The sequence below is a fragment of the Anopheles ziemanni genome, chromosome 3 (assembly GCF_943734765.1).
Source record: "Anopheles ziemanni chromosome 3, idAnoZiCoDA_A2_x.2, whole genome shotgun sequence".
Taxonomy (NCBI): Eukaryota; Metazoa; Arthropoda; class Insecta; order Diptera; family Culicidae; genus Anopheles; species Anopheles ziemanni.
In genome coordinates this window covers 25,489,957-25,516,306 of record NC_080706.1, presented here as the reverse complement: position 1 = coordinate 25,516,306, position 26,350 = coordinate 25,489,957, and the positions used below count along the sequence as shown (strand labels likewise).

General features: G+C 47.3%; 2 protein-coding genes across 3 annotated transcripts; both read right to left on the bottom strand.

Moving 5' to 3' along the window:
• Positions 1-36: 36 nt before the first annotated feature.
• On the bottom strand, positions 37-8,900 carry LOC131288383 (probable serine/threonine-protein kinase samkC). Its single transcript, XM_058317514.1, has 3 exons — positions 8,880-8,900; positions 390-1,207; positions 37-280 (listed from the first exon to the last, which is right to left on the bottom strand). The coding sequence occupies exons 1-3, from the start codon at positions 8,898-8,900 to the stop codon at positions 37-39; spliced, it is 1,083 nt and encodes a 360-aa protein (XP_058173497.1).
• A 2,465-nt stretch (positions 8,901-11,365) lies between these two features.
• Positions 11,366-25,088, bottom strand: LOC131287685 (organic cation transporter protein). Of its 2 annotated transcripts, none has more exons than XM_058316761.1 (7): positions 24,609-25,088; positions 15,369-15,777; positions 12,860-13,440; positions 12,556-12,730; positions 11,894-12,039; positions 11,557-11,744; positions 11,366-11,488 (listed from the first exon to the last, which is right to left on the bottom strand). In XM_058316761.1, exons 1-7 carry the CDS (start codon positions 25,086-25,088, stop codon positions 11,401-11,403), a joined length of 2,067 nt encoding a protein of 688 aa, XP_058172744.1. In that variant the 3' UTR covers positions 11,366-11,400. The 2 variants fall into 2 exon arrangements, with proteins under 2 accessions (XP_058172744.1, XP_058172745.1); XM_058316762.1 differs by having other exon boundaries at positions 11,401-11,551; positions 11,623-11,744.
• Positions 25,089-26,350: the final 1,262 nt, after the last annotated feature.

The following is a 26,350-nucleotide window of genomic DNA, read 5'->3' as shown; positions in this document are numbered from 1 at the left end:
CGGGAATGGGAGGTGAGCTCGGAAGACGGGCGTTGCTTAGTTACGGTAGTACTGCGGTGGCTGAGACTGCTGGTTGCCGCCGGGTCGCTTCGATTGCTTCTTGCCCATGTTGTTCAGATCGAGCCGGACACCGTTCGGTAGGACGGCCTTGTTCTCCTGATAGTCCACCTCTAGGTTGTCCTCGTCGTCCTCGTCGCGCTGGTTCGGGTCGCACTGGATGCCGGTTTCGTAGGTGTACTCGCGCTTCTCACCATCCGGATCGACGTATCCGTAGCGTCCACTGTAAACAATTCAAACCAAAGCCACAATTAGCTTTCTTCTAAAGGCATGGGCGCTCAATGGCATGCATTTAACAAGGAACAATCGTTAGTGCTTAATGTCTAATTTACCGGGTGACACAGTCAATGCCGATCGTTTCCTCCTTGAACGATCCATCGTCATTCTCGAAGCCCCACGTGATCGAGCCGTCCTCGTGCTCATCGCGCCATTTGCGCAGGATCTGCGCTACCGGTTTGCGCTTGCGGTCCTGCTCCTGCTGGGAATGTACGCGCGGTGCCTGCGGTGCTGGCCGGCGGTCCTCGTCCTGGAAATGCTGCTGCTGCTGCTGGGGCTGACGGAACGTTTGCTGCGGTGCGGGCCGGTACTGCTTCGGGGTGGGCTGCGGCTGAGGCTGCGGCCGCTCGTTGGCGGCGAACCGCTGTGGTTCCTTGTCGGTCGCAAAGAAGCGCTCCGGGATCTGGGCGCGCTGTAGCGGCGCCGGTCGGTTTTCCTGTGCATTGAAGCGAGAGAGAACATTTTGCTGTAGTTCGCGCTCGTTCGCCTGCTCGTCCGCGGGAATCGGATACTGCAGGGCGGGGGTGGCGGCCGGGGACGGCGGTGCCGGAGAGGGATGGGCGTGGGGTTGTTGGAGCTGCGGGATGAAGGCGGGCCGGAAGTCGTCCTCCGGCTCCTCGGTGACCGGCTTGTGCTCCGCCGTGCTTGGGTCGTGGAATTTAGGAAGAGCGGAAGGCTGTTGGTGATGGATGGCGTTCGGGGCGGCGAGACGCACCGCGCCCGGACGCCGGACGCGAATTACTTGCGGTGGCTGCTGCGGCAGTAGGCGCTCCTCGCGGATCGGTGGCAGCGCGATGGCGCCCGGAATGTTCAGCCTCGGCGGGGCCGGACCGTACTGGGCTGTCGCTAGGGTGATGAGTCCCGCCAGGGGGAGCTGGGTGGGTAAACAGAGAAAACCATTCGTTATTTAGTGGTTGGCCAAGAGTCCTGAAATGAATGCTAAATTACACATCTAACAAAGCTGAACTCTGGTCCACCTAAAATCCAGGCACATGAAACCCTTAGCATTTAAATTGAACTATTTTAGAATTTAAAGATTTCTACCTTGCTTAAAGCCAACCATGTTGAACTCTATTGTTATTTCTGAGTACAAATCGATGATGTTAGCATATTCTTTAATGTTATAAAGCAAAGCATTGCTCCCAGTTCCTAGAGAATATCTAAGAACCACTTTGAAACCTTCAAATTATGGATAGCAGGGCGCTTTTAGTTCGGGTGTTAAATATTTACTTCGCTACTTACTTTTTCTTACATTTCTTACTGATTGTTTAGCAATCTTTTAATGTTTTGTGAGTATTATATGTGTTCATGGTTTTGAAACCATTTGTAATCTTGCGACCAACGGTAATTTCCTATCGTTTCACGCGAAAAACATTAACGGTGGTTGCACCAGCGCGTGTTCGAACATCTAACGACCCGGGTGAAAGTGAAACTATGCCATCTATCAGCCTCACGGAACGACCAGGTCCAAAGTGTCCACATCGACCGGTCGTTGTAAACTCGTTGCTAGCGCACCGATGTCACAATCGTGCTCCAGGGGGCGGTGGGTTTGGGGTAGGTAATAATAGCAATCCGATGGCAATTAAACCGATGGTCCGGTATCGATGACCCGATGCGCCCAACGAGCCGGTCTCTTGTTCGGTTCGTTGATCCGCATCTCGCGTGGTCAATTCGATGGGGAAGGGGATTTCACTTGAACCGGACTCCAAGTGGCCACCACAACAGCTTCCTCCCTCGGAGGTCATGGTGAACACTTGAGACGCACTTCAGGGTAAAATTGCCCTTCGCCTTTGCAAGCCGGATCACCCAGAGTCACCAAGGCGGACCTTGGACTGATCGAGGTGCAGATTATGCCCTTCGGAAGAAAGAGTGGCCCGTGCACGGTTTCTGGGTGGTTTGTTTTGGATGTCCAAGGTGTTTTCTTTATTGATTCCATCCCGAGTGGTTTGAACTTTAAAGTACGATCCTCTGAAGCTTGGGATACTGTCACAGACATTCTCTCCAACTGCTCGGATGATTGATTATTTTTGAAGTAGCAGGAAATTCCGTGATGGAAATTGATGTCAAAATACATAATCAGTTCTTCGCGAAAGCGCTCAAGAGAATGGAAACTTAAACAGCATTCTTGTATTCTTTTGAACCCGGATCTTAAACTCAACGCCTACTCCATTCGCTTTAAAACATTAAAAAAAAAAAAAGATTGACCATCGTGTCGTCGTTGATGCAACCGATCGATACTATGACGATTGAAGCCCCATGGGAGATGGAGAGAAGAACTAAAGCTACGTATTTAGCACGGTTCATTTATCGTTTGCCTAGTTCCTGGTGTGGCCTCAGACTGAAAGGAAACATCGTATTACGAGTGCTATCGATCGGGTGATCAACTCCGTCAGACCAGAACGGTCAATCAGCGTCGAACCCCTTCATCCGGCAGCCATAATCGTAATCCGTGCTCAGCTATAACAGACAAGGTCAGAGCTGGTACATATAAAGGCGTTTGTTGCAAATTCCCTGAAGGCGATATCTCTACATTATAATCCGTTTTTTTATTATTATTATAGCTCACTAGCTCAAAGCCCAACCAACAACATAAGAAGACAACATGTTGTTGTGTACTGCAAGTGATCTATCATAAAAAAATAAATCTCCATCGATCGACACACACACGCAAGACAGGCGAATGTTGCGTTAACATTTCCGCATCCGCATGATTTCGACCTGGTGTTGGCTAGACCAACACGGAGCAAGCGGGTCAGTTGGTCAGCCGTTTGACGGTTCAATTTTCCACACACTTCACTTTGCTAATGGCACCCGGTTACACCTTTTCCTCCGCTCCACCAATCCACCGACGGAGCGAGTCAATTAAATGTGATGAAAATCGATAACTGGAGCAATGACACACGCGGCAACATTCGCGACTGGCCACCTTTTGCCAGTCTTTCGGGTGGGTTCAGTTAGCACACCCACCTGAAGGAATGCTATCCGAATGGATTTATATTACACCCAATCCCCACGTTGCCAAACATAACTTTTTGCCGAATTTGAATGACGAAAACGATGGTAGAATGTAGAAACCTACGGCCGAGTGGTTGAGTGTATAAACACAGCTTATGGATTTTCTTTTTCATTTTATCTCAGAGATTTCAACGTTCTTTGATACTTATTCTTACTCCTGTTCACCACAGCTTAAGTTGAAAGTTGAAGTTGGGTATACGGTCTACGAAAGAGCTTCACTCTCGATGTCATTAATCCGAAAAAGAACATTTCCGTCCAGATTTGTTTTTTTGTTTAACCGCGTTCTTGTGTCACCTTTAAACTTAATCTTTTTTGTGAATCTTTCTTGCCTGGCCAGGCATTTTGTCTGAGAATTGGCATTTTGATTGGTAAGCCCACCTGCCGGATAAGGGTGAGAGTGAACCAACATTAACGTCCTCCATTCTGGATGAAAGGATATTTAATGTTGTGTTCTGTTCGTATCATAAACATTTATCATTTTACAGTCCTATTGAAAAATAGGAAGCAGGTCTATCGAAGTACCGTTTGCATTGCTAACGGTTTCTTCAAATTTGGCCCCTACCAGACGGCATTGGGTACGCAATTGTGACCACCTCCCTGTGGGAAAAATGGTTCATGAAATGTAAATAAATTTCTATTCCCCTACTTGCGCCAGACAAACCAACCTATACCGGTAAACCTCGGGCACCTCAGTATGCTAATAAACTCAATTCTGAACACGCCGATCGACACAATGGCCGCAATGGACGCGGTGTCAATCTGTCAGGTCGTTGAAGACTTTAAAAATGGGCTCCCTTTCCCCTCGCCGTCGGATCCAAGACTTTAAAAATGGGCTCCCTTTCCCCTCGCCGTCGGATCCATGTTTTTCTGTCCCCGCAACCCTGGGAAGACCGTCGAAGAAAAGCCGTTGTTTTAGTGCCGATTGGAAAGTTCATTAATCAAATGCATGCACGATCGGGGGCGCCTTCGAACGAAACTGTTTCGGGGCTGCTTTTGGGGCTCGGGGTTGCTGCACCGAGCCAACAAAATCCGTCCACATCTCCCGGCCACCACCGCCACCGCCGCGTTCACCGGTGGGGGCAACTATTTGCATTCCGGTCACGGTAATAAGGTTCATTTGCAACGAATCGGTTTTGGTATGCACCGCGTCGGCCAAGACTCGTCGTCCCTGCACCCAGCGTTTCTTCCATCTCGGGCCTCCTCGCAGCACCGATTTGATACAATTTGCATCTCATTTCTGGTCGCGGTCGCTGGCTCGAGCCCGTAGCTCGGCGCTGTGTGCGAGGGCTACGAACGGGAATGGCACTTTCCCGGGGCGCAAAGATGTAAACCCGAACCGGCTTTTACTTAAATCCCCGCGACGCTGTTTTATTGTTATTCAAATTGTTACTTATTGTTTGCACATGCATTCGAGCACGAGCGCGACGCATGGCAAGAAATGGAAAGTGCGAAATCGGTTGTATTTTTTTACCACCAGCACAAACTGGTGTGCATTTGATGAATTTATGAGCTTCTTTCCTGTTGCCTTTCATCCTTTCGATGGACGATGGGTTTATTGAGACGCGTTGATGGAAAACATGTTTTTCATTTGGTCTCTCAAATAAATCGTTCGTTCAAGTTTAAACCGCGCATGGTGATGATACTCTCACTTGGTTTGCCTCCTCCAAAATAAGGTACAACACAACATTTATCGATTGTTCCTGTTCAATTGGTGGACTACTGAAACTGCGGTTTGTATTGCGCGCACCTACATATGATGTAATAGCACCATTATTCTTTTTTCTTTACCCACAGGTAATTGACCTCAAAGGATATCTCGCAAAAAAGTAAGTAACCGAAGGAGTCGTATTTACATAATTGTACCGTAGCGAATGGAATATATTACTTTCGATTGTTGGGTTTCGCAAGAGGTGATTTAAATTCCCTCGCTGTGCGGAAAATTTCTCTTTCTACAGATCGCACCGCATTATGCAGGATGCTACAATTGTGTTTTTAGGTGTGTGTCGAGAGATTGAGAAACTAACTGCAGCCTTAATGCATGCCAATGCACAAATATTTTTTTCAGGGTTTAACAGTACGTTACGAATGAAACATGTGTTAAATTACCATATGTGTTGACAAAGTGATTGAAACATTGCTATTCAAGTAGAAATTAAGTTGCGATCCACAAAAAACAACGATCACATAGCTCGTGGCGGAACTCGTGTAGGGTACTGTCTCAAGCGTTTTACAGGAACACCTTTGGCGACAAGAGAAAGAAAAAGAATTTCTCTAGAAAGAAATTGCCTTTCACTTGTCGCACTCAACCGGTCACGGTCCGTAATATCTGCACGCGTTGCATAAAACGAACTCTCGCATGAAGCGGGTCTCATCTGGGAGCACGAAGAATATTACATTACCAACCCCTACACTGCACGGCGATATCCATTACGAGCGCTTTTCTATCCCTCCGACGAGAAGAACTTCTTCTTCTTCTTGGGTCCGCTTTATGTCATCCAATGTTCGGATGGAAGCCCAGGAGTGGTATTGCCGAAATTGGGTTTCCTTTCACACAACAAACCGCCCGACGCCCCACTATGCTACCAAAGGGACACACACATTACCCCGCTGGCTTCTTTCGACTTTCCAGTTGATTTATCTGGAGCTCCCATCTTGCTCTCGACCGGGGAAAGAAGAAAGCAAATCGGGTAATGGCCACGGCATGGAGAAAAAAAACCCGTTCCCAAGAACCGAGTGGAGCGCGACGTTATGCGACGCTGCGCGTACAATTAAGTTTCTCTTTCTGTCGTCAAAAAGAAAAAAAAACATTTCACCCCGACCTAGGATACACGCGAAAAAGCGATCCCCGTTTTCCTTCCTTCCTTCCTTCCGAAAAATGGTACGGAAGCCTCCGCCAGGAGAAAGGATTGCGCAATAGGCTCGGAGATCGATCAGCTCCTCGGTCACCTATCCCTCCGCGACCAGCTATGGTGAACGTGTGAAACGGATCGTTTGGCATAATGGCCAGCGTAACTAAACACCCCTAGTTTTCCGCGCTGCCGTAGGTTTTTTTTCGGTTTGTTTTTTTTTTAATTACCAAACCTTCCTCTGCTTGAGGGTTTGTTGCTTGCCATTTCGGTGCGGCATTGAAGTCTACTGTTTTGCGAGATCGAATTATTGGTTTGGCGCCGTTGCCGTCATTCAGGCGCGCTAGGGAGGGACGCGAGGTGGGACGGATCGAATTAAAAATAAAATGATTAGATGTGTTGTTTTAAATTGTTTTTCCAACCCCAGCCCTCGAGGCTTTGGATGATTAATGATGGGAAAAATGCGGCGGTAAAAGGCAACGAGGAAGCGAACGGACGAGACTACACTTAATTGTAGTTCGGAGCGGTATGGGTACGATCGCGGGAGGGTGTGCGGTATCGATGGTCGATGATTGGATTGGAATTCCGTGGAAATTCTACACATTCTCCGTTGAATGTGGTGAAGGCACTCACTGAAGGCGCGGTGCATAACTTTGAAGACGCGTGAATGTTTTACGAATTTCTTTCCCTTGAACCGTTTTTCCACCCGGCTTGGCTTTTGGGTTCGTTGCGTATGTTTGATGTTTTTGTGCAACCGTTCATTTTCAGGAATGGAAAACCAAACATTTATATTTTCCTCCGTGAAATGAAACCGATCGCGAGTCAACATGGTTTGAAAAGGAAATTAAATTAAACCGCTTATCTCTGGCAAACAAACGAAATTGACGCAACATAATGTTCATGTACCGTTTCGGTTCATTAAAAATATACATAATAATACGTCGTTGATAATGTTTCATGCCCTGTTCGACTGAACAATATCATAGTCGTTTAAAAACATTGCCCCCAACCAGAAAGAATCACTGAACCATTCGTTTCCTTACGAGCCGAATGTTACGTAAAGGAAACAAAATGGTGGTTAAAAACAACAAAATGAAATGCATCCATAACGCGATAGTGCCATTCGCCACCGAACCCACAAAGGAGCAATGAACCGGATCGATTAGCAGGTTTGCTTCCAGCATACGCCAGACTATGATCGGTGCCACATTTCGACCAGAACAAGGCACCGCAGCCGTGGTGTTTTGCGGCTGCCCAACATGGTTATCAACCGTAAGGGTGGGGTTTCGGTTTGCTTTATGAAATATCTGCGAATTAAACCATTGCCTTTTCACCTGAGTCTTGGCTGGCGTATTCTTTTGTGGGATAGAAAAAAAGCGATAAAAATATGCTTGATCGAGTCCCAACAGCTAGCGAAGACCTTTAGCTGGTTGCGTCAAAAACCGATGGATCCCAAAGGTCGGCTTATGAGATGAGGAACGGAGATGAGAAGAATATTTTACTTTAGCTTTTACATTGTCCTAAAGGTTCGTCAATTGCAAGACGCTGCTTGAATGGAGGTTCCATTGGCAATGGTTAAACTTTACGCCAGCTCTAAAGCAGTTGTTTGTGTAGCAACAAGAATGAGGAAGTGTTATGTCGACGGTCGGTAAGGCGCCGGTTTTATGCTTTTATCTCGAAAACAACTTTCCTCCAATCGAGAGCACCTCGGGTGGAGCAACATTCTCCATCCTACCGCTCCAGTCAAGGCCCCGGCAAGGGGCTGCCATAATAAGGCTGCTGGGTAAGGATTGGGGTGTATGGGGTGGGCTATAGTCAAATGGCACTGTCGTTAGTCATATGACTTGAAAATGCCCGCAGTTGTGGGGCTGACAACGTTCTTTAAGTGACCTGACTGACCGACTGGCAGACACCCTGCACCGCCGTTTAAAAAAGGACGAAAAGAGATGGAAGGATAGAAAAAGAACTCCACCACCAAGGAAGGAGAGCAAGTACAACTCCTCGCGCAATTCGAAGTTTAAAAAAAACAGAACTGGCAAGATTGAGACCGGTAAGTATGCGCAACCGAACCAGCCGTGTGATGTCATTGAAGTGGAATTGGAGCAGCAAGAAAGTCGATCATGCCCAAGGGGTGCGGGTATGCGTGTGAGCTTGTGATTGTTGTTTTTTGTTCCTCTTAAAATGTCTACTGTAGCAAAAGAAGTTCAAGGATGGGACGCCAGAGGCTTGGTGCGTGGTTGTACAAATTTTATGGTATTTTTTTTTGGCTCAACGCACAACTGCTTACGATGTAAATTTTAATGCTTCAGGTTTCAGAAAGGGTGCGCGTGTGCCCTTCCATGTTGACGGTGGTAATTTTGACGGTTAACCTTTTGAACCGAAGGCAAACTGCTCCCATGGATCTCTGATTATTTCGTTTCGTTGCGACCTAGAGCTGTTTAAAAAGGCTTCCAAATTATTGTCGTTCAATCTTCATAAGATTGTTGGGAGGTTTAATATTTGAAATTAAAATTTAAACAAATAATAAAGCGATATTTAACGAAAAAAGATAGGATATAAACTACGACTACTTCTGTATCGAAGGATTGATACTCGTCAATCAACTTTCAGGGAAACTACGAATTAATTAGACTTCTACTGGTTTGCACACAGATAGTAAGATTATTTTCCTTTAGTAAAACCTACCAACAGTAGCGAATGTTTCATTCTGTTACAGACGTTGACTAGCACTGATCGGGAATAGCAAAGATACTTGAGAAACGGTAATTCACTCCACAAAACACAACGATCCTTGCTTCACGATCGCACTGGATGAATGTTTTCCAAACGTCTCTTGTATCCTTACACCACAAACACAAGTTGACGATCACTTTCTTCACCACTTCTTGTTCAGTGTTTCTTGGGGCCTCTTGCTTGGTTTTCTCTTTTCCACGCGCACTCGCCTTTTTTTCCCGAGTGACTTCCAACCGATGCAGGCGACGAACCGCTAGCAAATAACCGTTTATGGCGCACCGTGCCTGTATCTTATACCGAAAGGCTGCAGGCTTAACCGATCGCGTCGAGCCCTCTCCCGTACCTCCCCGCTCCCTCACCGAGCCTATCGGGTTTGTGTTTGAACGGCAGGAGAGAAAAGAAAACAAGTTGTCGCGATCGCTGAAAGGGTGGCTAGAAGAGGGAGGCGTCCAATGGAGCCCAATGTAATGTTGTTGTGGCTGCTGCTACCGATTACCGCTGCACTACGGTTTAAGCCACCGCGCGGCTTCATCTCCTGGCACGCACACCACTAACCCGCCGGCTGGTCGGAAGGTATGGAGAGGGAGGGGTGGGCGTGGGCACTATGAAACGCAAGTTCTCACTCTCACTTTCTGCGTGCCGAGCATGCGGTTTCGATCGCGGTAAAGTCGGCGTTTAATCGGATCCGTGGGTTAACCTTACAATGCACAGGGTGGTTTTTGGGGTTGAACGGGATGCATTCTTAAGGAAACTCAAACGAGTGCAGTTACTTACAAGATTTTCTCTTTTGTAATGGTACGCTGAACTGAGTTGTAATTTACGGTTTACTTACTTTTATTCCTCAAAGGATATTCTCAATTTATTACAATTTATTTTCAATTTATCATCTTTGAAGAATTATAGGGCTACGAAATTCGAAAAAAGTATGAAAAATTCATAGGAATACGTATTTAAGAAATAAAATATTCATGGAGAATTTGTTTACGTTCCATCCATTGGAGCAAAGCTATCGAAAGAAAGTAAAAACATTTCCCACCTTCAAGGGTCACTACGGTTCACCTCTCTCGTGCACCCATTTCTCCGCACGCGGAGCACTAAACCCGAGATCGTTGCATTGCGCAAACGGCGCACTGCAAAGTGGGCAAAGCCGCACCCGATCTTAAGGCACGGCGTTGGCTGGCAGAAGCACTTGCATGCGGGGCGCCCGTTGCTAGCACATTGCGTCGGTTCTTGTAAACGCGCGTTTTCGTTCGCCCCGATCCGGACCCAGACAGCGAGACCACGTATATAAACATGGTGTACGCCCCGGGATTACCAGAGTGCGTTGCATAGGTCTACCGAAGGGCTTCGGGAAACAGCGACGAGCATCGGGTGGGGGAGGGTGGCGGCATCAACACATGCCAGATGGGGGGCAATAGATTGGAGGCCGTACCGGATTCTGGAGCAAGGTACGAGTGGGTTCCCGTCTGTGTTGGTTTATTCAATCAATCAATCAAGCACCACCATAAGCGCCCGTTCGGTTTCTTCGAATGGTGAGTTCATGCACTCGTAGTATCCTTCAATTTAAAAAGTTGTAGTAAAAATTGTTTTTTCTTCACTGAAACAGATGGTGAGAAATGGATTGTTCCACGTGACACTCCTCTTCACGTCATTGTGGGACATAACAATGACGTTTTGTTATCGGTTAGAGAATCAAGTACGCGACCTTTGCGGTTTTTTAATCGGACGTTATAAATCATAAATCTATTTACTCAACCAATTTCTTTTCACATACAGTCCTTGAATCATTCCTCACTTCATGCCGAAGATCAGGGCTTTGTGACATGTATCAGTTTTCTTACCATCTACAACAAAAGCACTTAAAGCACGTTAACATAAACTGACATTTTTTAAAATTTACACTACCATACATTTCCTGCTGACCCGATCCTATATGCTATGTTTGCGGTATTGCTTGGCTGGCAATAAATACGTCTCCATGAAATCTGGTTTCATCCTCATATGGGTTTTTAACTCCGTAGGAATGTTAACACGATTCAATAAGTAGTACTATTTTATCACATGTTGTGTACTTTCGTCTACGTGTGGCCGTATTTTGATTTCGATGTTTCTTTGTTTTCGCGACTATAAACTACGAAACAATACGGTCACATCAATACTGTGTTGTTCGTTCGTACATTTTCCTTTTTAGTTATTGCATCCCGACCCATTCGAAATACTGTCATTGTTTGCTGCAGAGGAGCTTAAGATCCTACGTTCGACATTAGTGTGTCTAATATCATAGTGCTATTGCTAAATGCTAGCTTTAAATTCTTTCGATGAAGTTGTTCCCATTCCGTTTCTTCCTACCACACTACCGTTCCTCTTGCCAAGGGTTAGAAGACTCGTCTTTGTATATACTTTTCGTTGTTTTACTCCATTCTACCCAGCACCGAGTGTGGATGTGCGGGGAATTGTCCTCCTCCGGAGCCTCTTAGAGAAAAATGCTTTCATTCTGGGCAAAGCCAATGTTGCTGAAGCCTCCGTCGTCGGTTTCGCGTGCAAAGTGCTGTTCCATGCGCCTGAAATGTAGACAACACGTGCATGCATCAGCTAACGGCGTTACGTGCGTGACGCGCCCAACACTTACCTCCGCGAACCGTCACCGTCGGCGTGTGGATTGCCATCGTTGGCGGCCGCATTTTTGTACGCCAACTTTTCCTGCTTCCGTTGACGGTACTTCGGGCTGAGTTTGTCCTTCAGGACGGCCAACGAGAGGGCCCCGATGATGCTGAACACACCCATGATCGTCATCGGTAGGTACTGATCGTAGTGTTCCTGCGTGCGAGAACGGACCGCGTTACAATTGGGCAACTGTTGCATGTCAATCATTGGTCAGTCGGTGCTGCTCCTCGGGGCACAATCAGGCCCGAATTGAATTACGAGCAGCTCTCCGCTTTCGCGCAGGGTTGGAGAAAATTACTCACCAACAGCCAAAGGTACGGTACGATGATGAGCGCCACGCCGGCAGCAAAGTTGCCCACACCGACGCCAAGGTTGCGCATCGTGGTCGGGTACTGGTAGGCGGTAAACGTCGGGATGATGGCATTACACGCTCCAACACAGCACTTGACTGGATACCGATGGGAACCAGTCGAGATGAGGCACGGAAAAAGGGAGAGAGAAGAAGGCAGTGAGTACAGCTACGAATCGTGACGGACGGAGGACCGAGTGGTGAAATTGATAACACTTGAATAAATCAGCGCCTTGTTTCCATGCAACCGTGCTCAACAGTGCCCGTCGGATGTGGCCGGCGTACGCCACACTAATTGAATAATCATCCTTCAAGGTAGCAAGGATGGTAGACACTTGCCAAAAACATGCTACCCACGGTAGGCGACATTTTCTAAAGTTGGAAAATTTGGCTTCAAGGCTAAAACTAAAGCACGAGCTCAGTAAGGACACACTGTGGCACGTTCCTGGAGCTGGGGGAAAGTCCAGCCAGCGTGCAACGTGCGGGAACACATGTTTTTAATTAATCAACTCATCGGACGGTAGCGTAGAGCCACGTCGTTCTGGGGAAAATTGCTCTTTCCACTCTTGAGGTACGGAACAGGGTGACCCGGGACGAGGATGTGGTGCCGCTTACCGATCATCGCCAGCGTAATTATCAGCCAGAGGTTGCCATCCGGCACGAAGTTCATCACGATGCAGGACAGCCCGGCCACGACCATGTAGAGGAATAAATTAATGCGCAATCCCAGCTTCAGCACGACCACGATGCTAAGACAGATGGCAATCGATTCGACCGAACCGGCAATGACCTGTTGCGATAGAAGGGAGAGAGTACAAAGAAGAAGGAAAGGTGGAAAAACATGAAAAAGGGATGCTCTTTATGTGGAACGTTTTTCCACGTACGCGCCGGGAAGGTATGCAACACGCACGACACCTACCGTGTTGAGATAGATGTCACCGCCGAGGTTGCTGAGATGCAGCGTGATGCCGAAATAGATCAGGATGATACCGAACCACACGACGATCATGACGAGCGTGGTGCGGATGAACTTTCGCCGGAACACGTCCCCGACGGAAACGGCCGCCTCCGGCTCGGAACTCCCGTCCCCGTTGGCCTCCACTAGCAGCGCCTTGCGGTAGTTCTCCGGCAGCTGCAGGTCGTTGGTGGACGCAGCCCGCTCCAGCAGCCGGCACAGCTCGTCGATGCGACCCTTGGCCAGCAGCCAGCGCGGTGATTCCGGGCACCGGCACCACACGGTGACGAGCGCCAACCCGGGCAGCGTGATGGCGAACTGCATCGTGCGCCAGTCGCGGGTGACGTAGGCGATCCCTGCGGCTAGGATGTAGGCCAAGGCCACCGGAAGTATGTTGAGGATGCCGATGATCGTGCGGTACCGGCCGCTGACCAGCTCCACCACCAGCACGAAGCTGACCACGGCGACCGACATCGACGCGAACCCAATCACCACCCGCAGTCCCATGTACAGCTCGAGCGAAGTCACGAATCCGAGCGCAATCCCTGGGTGAAGGCAGAAAAGGAGACACGATTATGGATATTACTTTTTGTTAATTGCTTCTGTCACACAGTTGCTGCTCGCGTATCAGGGGGATTTTTTTGCCTCTCCGGATACTAATGGCACTTAATGAGCCTGCGGAACCATTTGGAGGTTGCGTTTCTGCCGGACGTTCCCGGAAGCGCGGCTGGCGGATAGGAATTATTGATTGAACGAAGTTCCACTCACGTCAGTCCGGACTTCCGGTCGACGTTTTTATTCCTCACGGGGACCCCATGGGTTCCTAAGCGCTCCATTTCATCCTTGAGTGGATGGCAAAACCGAAATGCTGTCACCATTTTCAGATGACTCATGGGTTCTACTTAAAAATTTCGCCTAGCTGCTAGATGACGCTCGCTTTCGCTAATCTACATATATTCACGGCTACAGCTACATTCTCACCCCCCTCGCAAATGGCCCCCTTGTCAGTTTGGTGAGATTTTCAAACCAGTGCACACAAGAATGCCCACACGAAAGAACGTGCCATTCCGTCCCGGTCTCCGATGACCGATAGGTATTGACCATCTCGTCCGTTCGTGTGGCTAATGACGGCAGCTTTCCGACGGCGATTGCTCGTAAAGACATAACTGCACGTACGGGCTGCGAATGACTGATGAGGTTTGTTTGCGCACGTGAATGACAGCCGACTGGCGACTTGCAGAGTGAGTTCTCGTTAGTAATTCCGCACGCGGGGTGAGTAGGTTTTTTTGGGTTGCCCTCCGAAAGGGATTATCTCTCGACTCAAAAGGTTCTACCCACCGACTGGTTTTTAATTGAAGGCTTAACCTCAACATTGTACTTTTATCGTTTTCAAATCAATGTAAGATTAATGGAGTTTTCTCATATGGCTTATCGATGCCCTTTGGGCAAGGCGCATAGATCAATTGCAAATCATTAGCTTATCGTCTGAGATGTGAGGTGGCAAATGTGTCAAAGCATTTGATTACCATACCGATCGGTTAAAACCGCAGGTAATAACGACATATCTGTTTGACAGATTGCCTATAAAATGAAGCGACTTTTAATAGCCCAACAGTGTCATTCTAAAGATGCACCTCAATGCCACAATCGTGTTGTTAAATCGATTATAATGGTCGGTTTTCCGAGAATAAAGCCATCCAGCTGCAGCTGTGTAATGCAGGTGTAATCGGCTATAAAGACAATAATTTTTAAAGCAAACAACCAACACCCTGGACCATGTAGATGGCTCCATTCTGCCACGACATCGTGATGAAACCGCGGTCGACGCGTCGCCAAATCGTGCGCTCACGGTGGAAATGGTTTTCTCGATAACAGTCGGCTCATTAAATGGTGGGTCGACGTGGTGGGATACCTTATGTAGTCGGACGAAAAATGAATTGATAGAGAACAGAATAAAAAGACGACAAAATATGTCGCTCTCGATGGCTATCGAAAACCGCATGGTTATGACACGGAAAGCGATCTTGTCGTTGAGTTGCGTGATTGGTATGAAACGTTATGCCGATTTACGTCATAAGTTATTCAAAACACGTGCATAATTTAATTTACCAAAATAATCTTCGGTCGGCAATCTCCGTAAGGTAAACAAGTGGAGGTAGGAAATTTGATGATTATGATAATGGTTGGACACGCAGTACGCGTCGGGGACTAAAATTATTCTACTCAAGCCACGAATTGCCATATGCAAAATTTGCCTATTCATTATCGTAAAACCATATCCCGTAGCTAACAAGGGTGACATTGCTTTCGGCACGGCAACGCCTCCTGCGTTGGTTGCTATTTATGAACCACAACAATTAGTGGAGAAGATTGAGCGTGTAATTGCGTTTGATTCCCCGCCTGGAAAAAAGACACGTACAACCGTCGGCAGGACCGTCTTTTCCGATTTACGTGAAGGTGTTTCCCCGCTTACCGGTCAGACCCTGGATTAGGGCGAATCCCATCAGCGTGTGGCGGCGACCGAACTGGTCCGAAATCCAACCACTGCCGACGCTACCGAGGGCGGCCCCGGCCAGGAAGCACATCTCCACGATGCTCATCAGGTGGCCCCGGTCGCACACCAGCCCGAACTCGGCCACGAGCGTGTGGCCAAAGACGGTATCGTCGTACTCGTACGCCTCGCAACCGAGCTGCCCGTCGCTGGTCGCGTTCGGTGCCACGTTCCGGAAGTACTCGAAGAAACCGTCCAGCGTCAGGTGCTCGTACGGGGCGGCGTGGACCCGGCACTGCTGGCCGGTGGGTTGCGTGAGGTTCCGCCAGACGTCCACCGGCACGGCAGCCAGATGTTCCGGTCTGGCGCACCAGAAGTCGCGGGTGGCGGCCTGCGGGAGAGATGGAGGAAGGAAAAGGGTTTGAAACACTGACGATGAGAGCCGGAGGGGTTTTCGAGCACGAAGGTCACGCTGTCAAATCGCAGAGTTTCGAAATGATCCTCATTACATGCTGCGTAAGCGATGAGTTTGATTTATTTGCTTTCAGTCTGTACGAGCAAAAAGCAACAAATGAAAACTACATAAAGATGAAAAAAACAGTATTCGATGAGGGTGGTACTAAAATATCAATTAATGTAAGTATTTTATTCATTTTCAGTTTTTTCTATTCCTTTAGTTTCATAAAAGCACAAAAACTAGCATCACCGATTGCAAGCATGAAAATGGAAACCCCGTTGATTCAACTTATCACAATAATTGAAATTTAATGGCATACCATTTATCGTCGTACACAACCACAACGAAAAGCATATTTACATTCGTCACATTGCTGCAATTAACCCTTGAAGGGAAGTAACGTAACAGATAACGCAAATTTATACTTCTAAATTATTCCAAGAAAGACCTCGCAATGTTGACCTACGTTTAAAATAATTCCTCATTACTGCTTTTATTATGTTTTGTGAAGTCCGATTAAGTAATTGGTGTGAACTCCGTAGTACAATACAAAATACCAGATATATTACAGAGCTTTCCATAAAGTCTGCGATCAAAACTAACAAAAACAAAATTCTGCATTTTAACATCTTTTAGTGTTGATATGTTCAAATAATTTCAAAATTTTTCGTTTCTTTTACAAACACAGCATTGCAATTTCAACAGTTGTAACTATTGTTAAAAAGTAAGATCAATTTAAATTTAGTTAACTTTAGTTTTTAAAAACTATGATGAAACTATGAACTATTTACCTTTTTTAGGTTTCTTTTGTAACAATTCAAACAAATTAAGGAAGTAACAACTGTTATATATTTGAATTGTTTGAATTTTTTTACCGAGACAAAACTTGGATGACTTGAAATAATATAACGGTGCGTATGCTGGAAGCAACATAAAACCTTCTAGGGTTAAACGAGCACGAACATTCATCATCTTTCCGTTGTAAGCTACTTTTATACGACATCGACGGCGCCATCGGCAGGTTCGCTAACCGCGACGCGGCAATCGGTGCCTGCGTGTGTATGTGTGCGTGCGTGGGGGCGGATGGATGGCTACAAATTATGCTAATTTTCCACTCATTCCACCTCGCGTCCCTTCATTTTGGGCCCATTTCTCTCCCTCGCCGCTCGAAGACGCACGATCGACTCGAGCATTCCGCCACGCGGTTTCGGTGTCGTTTTGATCAATCAACCGATAATGCACCGGTACACAAACACACAAGCACGCACACTGTTTACATGCGGTTTAATTAGCTGTCGACGGTAAACGATGTATGAAGAAGGAAAGAAAACATCGCGCCCTATAATGATGGAGGCGCCCCATATTAGCACCGGAGATGGAGAAACTGGTTCTCTGGGGATTGCTGCGTAACGCACTGTAACGTACGTGACACAAGTGGCGTGTGACGGTGCACTGTGTCCTTTTTCCTTCACTCCCGGCGAGGTCGCAGTTCGCTAGGGGTCACGAATGCGGTTTGTACCGTTTTCATTAATGCATGGATGCAATGTGCGATTCCGTATGTGCGGTATTTTCAATCCAAGGTGTTTTTCTTCCCTTCAATGGCGCGACGTTATGTGCATGCCCTTTGTACCGACAAATGGAACACCGGAGAGCCGTTGCTCTAAATGTTTCTTTGTGTCCAAAACCGATTAAAAAGGTTGTTTAATTTTATCACAATACCACATCAAACAACTGGCCTCGGTAAGAAGCGCATCGTAATGAGTGTAATTTGCCAATGAAGCGTTATTTACCAGTCGATCGAAGTGCCTCTAAACTCTAGCTTGAACAAGGCGCAAAGTCACACTCCAAGATAAACGATCTTTATTGGTTTTTAACCACCAGATATGGTGCATGTGGCTGCGTAGGTTGGATTTCGCGCAAGGTCACGGTTGACCAGCCGCACTTCCTGCTGACCGTCCCGGAATTTGCAAGGGAAGGGATACCACCAGGCCACCAACATCAACAGTCATAGGAGATCACAATCACGATAGTGCCGGGACCGGGGGATGGGGGTGATGGTTTAATCGAACCGAACCATGACCATGGTGTACGAAAGAAAGAAAAATAAAAAATACTACTACCACAATGTCGCAATGCCACGGCCAAATAGCGCCACCGTGTTATTATCTAACGCCCAGCCTAGACGTGCCCCGGATAAATTGCGATCGTTCATCGCGTTGTTATGGTCTTGAGGAGCTTAGCAGCAAGGTGCGATTAAATGACGCACCGATCGTTTGGGAAGGCCTGCGGGCCGACGTTTGCGGATCGGTTCTATTCTTTGTGGATTTTCCTTGCGACGTGCGTTCAAGAAGGATATCGATTTAATGATGATCTAAAACCAGAACCTTTCCGCACGTCTTACCATAAACGATAAATTGGATAGTCGTTTAGTTGTCATTATGTTTGCGCCAAAGAAAACCGTGAACCAGTTCTTATTGTTTTGTTTGAGGAAGTTCACCTACGAAGGGCCACTTCATATCTTCCGTACGGCAACCATTCTCAACCAGCCTGCAGGTGACCCCACTTGGTGCTTGACGAGTTTACAAATAAATTTAAAAATATACACCCTCTCCGTGCCACCAACCAACAACATTACAACGCGCGTGTCCTTCGGGGAGGTCGGGCACGGAAAGAAATGGAAGTGACGCGACGCTTCCCAAGATCTGGTTCGATTTCCTGGTTCTAGAAAATGCGGTACCATATCGATATGCCGGCAATTAGTAGCAACATACCGGGTCGCGTGGGTAATGATTAAAAGATACATTCGTCAAGCGGTAGGCTCTGATTGATTGAGGACATTTTGCGGAAGGAGTTCGGGTTAGGCGCTTAGGGTGCACGACTCGGGCATACGACAGTGATTTCTCTCCCGACGCTATTACCGACTTCCAGACGGCAGACATCGGTGGTCGAGGAGCGCCCAGACAGGAGTGTCAAGCGTTAAGGAGCGATAATAATTGCAAGGTCAGAAGTTGATCCTGCTTGGTGCGTATGAGAACATTCTCCGACGTGGTTTGCTGCCCGAGAAGGTAATACTTCTTGTTTTGTAGTCTCCTTTTTCCCACTTACCAGAAGTGCAATTCATTGTTTTTCCGATGCAATCGATATAATTGAAGGAAGAATGTAAGAAATCATCAAACTGTAGATCGCACAGCTGCTTATGAATCGTAAAAATTAGAACCTTCCCCAATGAAGCTGCACCTCGTCGGGCTCCGAAGTAGAACCCAATAAAATGGCGTTAAAATTCCAAGGCGAACGAATTTTATTGCGTTCACAAGCAGCTAATGAAATAGATCAATGCGCTGTTCACTTACTTCTCTTCTACGCCACGCTGCGTAGACGGTGTCTCCTGATAAATGGCGTAATGAACGTCCGCCAGGTCAAATGAATATTTATATTTTCTAACTCAGAAGCCACCCAACCTAACCACCAACCCAGGCAGCCAGCACCTACATAGGGGTAGGTTTCGTTGGATCGTTCCGGAAGGATTAAAAACGCGATCGCTCGCGAGTTACGCGCAGTACCTGGCGTTGATGCGTTTGAAATTCTGCCAGGAAGTTGCATCAGTTGGCGGAAAAATCCAGTCGAGCGACTAATGGTACATTAGTCCGGTTTTTCCTAAACCCCGGTCGGTGGTCTGGTGGTTTATCGTTAGCGTCGGGTCAGCGGGTTACGTGTGTCATCCCGCGCGAGGATCTAAATGCGGTCCTTTGAAGCGTTACCACTCGTGGCTGTGGAGTGCTTTTGCATGTTCTCCTAACGCTTTTAATCCGCCAAAAAATAATAATCCCAAAGAGGGGCCAAAGAATCCGGTCCTTTTGTTGCAGGTGTCCGAGGGCTTCAAACCTTCGGGCTTCCGATTCCGGTTTCCCGGGTACTCGGGCCGTGGGAAACGGGCAGCGATGGGACTGAACCTTTCAATGCTACCGGCGTAGCCGGCACCCTGGGCCAGGGTCGACGCCGTCGGATCCCGTTGCCGGTACCGAAATGGGGGTTTACCCGGTGTACCCTGCCGCTCGAGACAGACTGCAGCAGTTGCGTCTCGCCGGAGCAGCGGTCTTTGACTCATGTGCGGCACGCGTGCAAAGAACCGAAGTTGTCGCGTGAGCGTACGCACGTGGAGGTCAACCGGTTTGCGCGCGGGAAGGCGCTGGAAGCGGAAGATCACTCGGACAGTCGGACTGTTCGACTGACTTCATTTTTTTTGTCGCATTTGTTGTTGAGTAAAACAGCATCGGAAAGGAAAGTTGATCCGAAACAAACTTGCAGGAGCTTTATTTTTATGGTTCACATCTATTTACGTACTAAATGACTCAATGGAAGCGACGATAGGTTTGTTTTGACTCGTTGACGATCATTCAAGAAAGTGATCATTCTGAAAGTGATAAATATTACTCACTCTCTGCTTGTGCTTTGCCAATGAAATTTACGAACGTGTAACGCTCCAACGCCGCAACCAAAGAGTTCGATCACCTGCGGCACACGAAGTGTCAAGGTCTCGGCCATTGCCGGCTGTTTCGGTGGTTTTTCCTGCTGTTTTGTACCGATCGAGTGAGATTTGTTTCACTTCCTCTTTCCGGCAAAGGAAAGAGTTATATTCCGATCATAAAAACGATGTCGGTGATGGAGGAGAAAAACAAGCAATCACCGAAAGGCCGCATCGAATCACTGTTTTCTTCAGGTTGAGCGATCGTTGAACATGGGGGTTTTTAGTGAAACCTTCGTTCACTTAGTCAAATGCGAGTTGACATGTTTTGTCACTCTCCGCCGGGTCACTGGTTATAAATTTTGGACGGCACGCGCCAAAAGGTTAGGTCACAAAATGGATGACGAATTGAAGTAATCGCTATATTTTTGTTTTCTTTCCGTTTACAACACGTCCCAGACAACACGGAGTAACGCTTCGGGGCACGCGCAGCTCATTCGGTTCCGTTTTCCGGAAGTCGAACGGACACGAAATTAAAGTGGTACAAATTTATAACGAATGCATCCACCGTGGGTCAAAACGAATACATTTTTATACACTGTAGTGCATAGGTTTGCCACGAGCCTGTGGCCCCCTTTTTTCTAAATATAAAACAACATGACATGTGGCGCCCGTTACAAAATAGAATTCAAATTGCGCTGCATTCGCAATGTGCGGCGTGAAATGAACCGGAAATCTTGCGTCACCTCGAACCGCTTACGCTAACGAAGTATATCTCGCAATGAACTGGATATGTGAATATTTTAAGAAACATTTGTTACGCTTTATCTTTCCTCGCTCCGGGCTTGGATGTCATCGAAATCGAAAGTGATCTAGTGAGTCGCATTAATTTGCCATTTGAAAATATACCTTTCTTGTTCATTTATTCACTACGACGTGGATTCTCGAAGTGCTGACACAATCAATCAGTCTGCAAAGGAATTGAAAGGGTTTGATTGGCTGATAAATACTCGTATAAAATGATAATTAATCATCGTTTATCTGATTTGTTTGAGTATCATTAAAAGGAAGAGATGGACTTGCAACAAGATCAAGTGAACAAGGAATGGAATGAAGATACAAATGTAAGCAAATATTTGATCATTGTATTACCACTCTCACGGTCAAACAGGCAGACAAATAACCAGCCACACATTTTGTCAATCAATTGCAAACAACGAGTAATGGCGTTACGCTTTCGCGAAAAATGATCACTCGGTGGCGAAAATTGATCGACCATGTTGTTCACCGGCACCAAAGCGAGTGACCTAGGGAGGGAAAAAAATGCACGACAAGTGCACAATGCTCGCTGGGTGCACATAAAATACACCGAGGATAATCGAAAGCAGTCCTCCGTCCTCCAGTCCGTCCGATTTGGATGACGCGGTTCTGGCGCGGGGAATTATGTTACGAAGTCAATGGCCTCAGCAAGAGGTTTCGGTTCATTCTGTGGACGATCGAGATGCGGATCGGTCGATCGTTTTATGCTTGATCGGAACCGTTTGGTTTCTCGCTTTCGTGACTCGCTCGGTCCAAGGTTGGGCATACGGTGGAGAAACATAACACTCTGGTGCATATTGCCAACGAACCTTTAATTTATTCTAGTAGTGGGACGTGTGTGTTTTTTCTTCATTTTGGGCGGGTTATTCAGAAGGCAAGTACCAAACATATAATTTTTCTTCCTTTCGTACAATTGAAGGCAAGGTCGAACGAATTATTGTCAACAAATATGTTTGTGGTTGAATTTATTTGATGAATAACAATTATAGGAAGAAAAAACCTATGCATTGAACCAATAGATATCAACCACAAAAGGTGATGGATTAAAATACAAAACGAACTTCTCGGTTAATGACAAATGATAAATTATGCGTCTATCGATCAAATGTCATTTGTGATCCTTTCGGTCTCCCTTACCCTTGACATCGTTACGAAGTGCCCAAAATGCATGAATACGAAACATTCCATTGATCAAAGCCGAAATACCCGGCAGCACTACAGTCTAATGAAGACATTCACATCCATATGAGTTGCTACAAGACAGAGCATGTGTGTGCATTAGTGGCACTTTAATGGATATGGATGAAGGCGTTTTAAAAATATTTCATAGAAATCAACGACAAATGAGCATGAGGATCATAGAGAAGGAACATTTTGACCTTCCTCCCCATTTCTCCCAATTGTCTCCAACACTTGCTCACCTGTGGATGAGTCTTCCAAAAGACCAGCGGACGAACTTCCATCCCCGAGAAGGGAAGGAGGGGGACTGAACGACATTGACCCACAGTGCGGGAACCCCCCTGTGCCTCCCCGGAAGGTAGTTTGTGGCCCGAAACGTGCCAAAACCGTCAAACAGGTTCCGAGGTTTGTTTACAAGCGTTCCACGCGTTCCCGTCCGCCTCCTCTTCACTCGTGGAGTGCGAGGGTCAGACCATGAGATTGCGACGAACTCACGCCTCAGGGGGCAACCGTTTAGGAACCGAGCAGACGGACGGAAAACGAAAGTGAAAGGTGTCGCTGGAAGGTAGGTACGCAGATTTACATTCTCCAAAACACCCGAAACTGGACTAAACAGGTCGGGTTGGTTCAACCTACCGAGCAGGGGATGCCGGGTCAATGCCAATGTTTGATGCTGAGGACGGACAGGGTTTCGGATCCGATTCGCTCAGGTTCAGGGGTGCTTGTAGATATATAAAAAAAATCTCGCTCGTACTCGGATTCGCATGAGACGCCCACAAATTTATAAGCTTCACCGGAAGGAAGGAACTTCTTCATCGCTGACGAACAAGAACGAACATCGGAAGCCTCGCGCGCGCGTGAAGTATGAAGGAGTGGGGCGGAAGAGGGGGGCGGGACTTATCGCATTACGGATGGCAAAATTGCACCGTCGATTGGCAATTTGCATGCAACCGGACGCCGAGACGAACCTAGGCGCTCGTCGGAGCGTCGGCACGCGAAGGAGTGCACCCGTGCGGAAAACCGAGCAGCATTGAGATGGGGTGGAATTTGTTGTGTTTGGTCGGAAATGAATCGCGCATTGCGACCTCTGGAATTCAATCAAGCCATTCTTTATGCCGCCTGCACGCTGAACTTGACGCCAGCTCCTGCTTCGCACTTGACGTTTAGATGGAGTTTCTAATGCGAACCCATTCAGGGTTCGGAGTTCTTCACGAGAGCCTTCGAAGTGGTTCATCATATCCTGATTGTGAATCATTCGCAAGAGAAAAACTACGTAATAACACTTGTCTAGTGGTAAATTGGCTTATACCTTTCTCTATAAATATCTATATCTTTGATTGAGTACCATCTAAACTCCGAACAAGCAAATGCAAAATACGTCTTATTTGAAATTCATTCGAATGATGAAACTACAAACAAGATTATGAATTTTAAGAGCATCATCTAAAGCGATTAAACATGGATAGTCCAATCATCATACGACCAGCCTGTGTGGGACACCCGTTTTATTGCTCTCGTTTTCGTATCCGAACTGAGTGGCAACAAAATGCCCGAACAAACTCGTAAACCAAGAGAACCATAAAATTGTTGTCGTTTGTCGAATTCGAAGGAAAAAACCGGAGTGGGCCTTAAGGACCGGAGGGCTTTAATCGCCTGCGCCCGAAAGGGTACAAGTTCGGTTGCGTTAGGAAACCTGATGGCGAAGGAAAAGAAAGCCTTCAGCTGCATCTTGCAAGGACACGTTAGGAATGTGTCTACGTTGTTTTCGAATAAACAGTTGTCCTAGGATATCCAATGATTGATTTTGTTAGAGCCCCTTTCGTACTGAAGACAGTTTAGGGCGAGTAAAAAGTTAAACCAAACCATTAATCATCAACATCAACATGAGAGTTACAAGTTGCAAATGTAAAACGAAAATCTAAAAATACAATGTTCCATTTGGTCCAAAGTCGTAGCATTTTGTTGTTTTTGTTATGAGGCGGAACGATTTTAAACTTCAGCAAGAAGAATTCAGTTTACTAAAGCAATTTTCGAATTAAGAAGTACTAAAGAAGGGTTTGCTTTAAACTACTACTGTATTAAACAGTCCTCAAGTGAAGAATTTCAAATAGTTTAAGAAAGCTATGTTTTAGGAGCATCCAGTACTTTCGGTAATTTAAAGAGCATTTTACTAAAACAAAAATAACGTAATACTGCTCGTTATTCCCATCACGTTGGTATATTTCTTTTCACTTGTTAATTTGAGAAGTTTCACTCATAGATTTTGTGTGTGTAATCCTTCTTTCAAAAAACGGGAGCCACTCACCTGAAACACTAGACAGAAAATGTGGAACGTGGTCGGAATCTGGAACAGACACAGCACGAACGTCCACCCAAACTGCCACCGGCCGTAGTGGCCGATGTACTCGGAAATGATATCACTGTCCTCGTCGCTGGCATTCCCCAGCCCGAGATTGCTGCTGTTATCACTCTTATCATCGAAGGCCGGAACGGCACCGGTCGGTTGGCCTCCCTTTGCCGCCGCGTTCGAGAGCGGACCATCGCGGCCCGTCTGGTAAATGTTGACCGTACCAAAGTCGATCCCGCCTCCCGGTGGACGCTGGAGAAGGCTGGTGAACGCATGCCCCGGGCCTTTACCGGTACGCTCCGGTGGGCCGGTCGGAAAAGTCACCTCCACCCGTGGCACGGTGATGGTGTAGATTCCTGCCGTGTCCGCACCATCGCCGGTGGGGGCACCCAATTTTTCCTGACTGTTCATTTTGTGCACGTAGTAGTGCCGTTTCATCCTTTGTTGCACCAGCGATCGAATGGGAATGGTTTGCCGCACGCCTAGCCCACGAGCCCGGTAGGAAGTAACATTGACACAAGCGAAATCAGAAGCCAAAAACGTCTGCGCAATGCTTCTCTCAAACGAGATCACGAACAACGGTAACGCAAGCCCCAAGGATACGCGCACGGAGGTTCCGATAACTGTCTTCAAGCACCAATCAATCCGACACCAACGACCGACAATTGTCCACTGTTTGCACTGGCAGGTTCTACATGCACCTCATTCTCAAAAGAGCCCCGCCGCGTATCTGCACCGTTCGCTTCGAGCTTTCTGCACGAGATTATCGCGATATCGATAGGCCGAGCTCTGCTCGATCGGCACCAAGAACTTCGACTGGAAGGAAGCGTTACTAAACACTGACTGAGCGGTGGGTTCGCGCGAACGCCAAGTTAAATAGACTCGCGCACTGTGTACGGCACCACACACAGGCAAACCGCAACCGGGGACGTGCCGTGTGTCGATCGAGCGCACGTACAAAGGAAACAGCCTCTCGTGTGCGCGAACCTGCCTGCCCTCTACCGCGCGACACCATACGCTATATGCCGTCGATCGTTGACACTCTAGCGTACACTAAGCTCCACCACTACCACCACGGCAGGGACGTTGTTCTCTGTACGGCTCGATCATGTGCCAAAAAAGCGCGTCTACTATGGTGGTGCGAACATAAATGCTCTCGCTTTCGGCGAACTCTGGAAGCCGCTCGAAGTCGCCGGTTGTTTAGAACGGCCGATCGAAGCGTGCGGGGCGATTAGTAGCGCCAAAGCCTACTAAGAGAGACTTACCTCCCGTAGAAAGCGATCAAGTTGGCTTGGAAACATCAGCTGTGCGACTCAATTTCTTGCCGATGGTGGTCGGTTTCTATTTGAAAGCCTTTGAAAACGAACCAACTCGAATTGAATGTGTCAGTCAAAGTCTTCAATGTCTGCCATGAGTGTTCTCGCGCCCGCGCGCACCCTTAAGAACGGTTACGCGATGTGCACGTCTTTCCCGAGGCGTTAGAATGTTGAACAATGAAGAGGAAAAACAATACCACTTGTTACAACCTCCTCCGGGCGTAACTGTTTTCTTCATTTTTTTTAGCGATGGCTGTGTGTACTATGGACACCTGAAACACCACAACATCTCAGCCTGGCTGCACCGATCGTGATCGAGAATATGGATCATGTACACTAACGTAGGGGACGATAAATGCGACAGACTGGCGTGGAAGGAAGCTG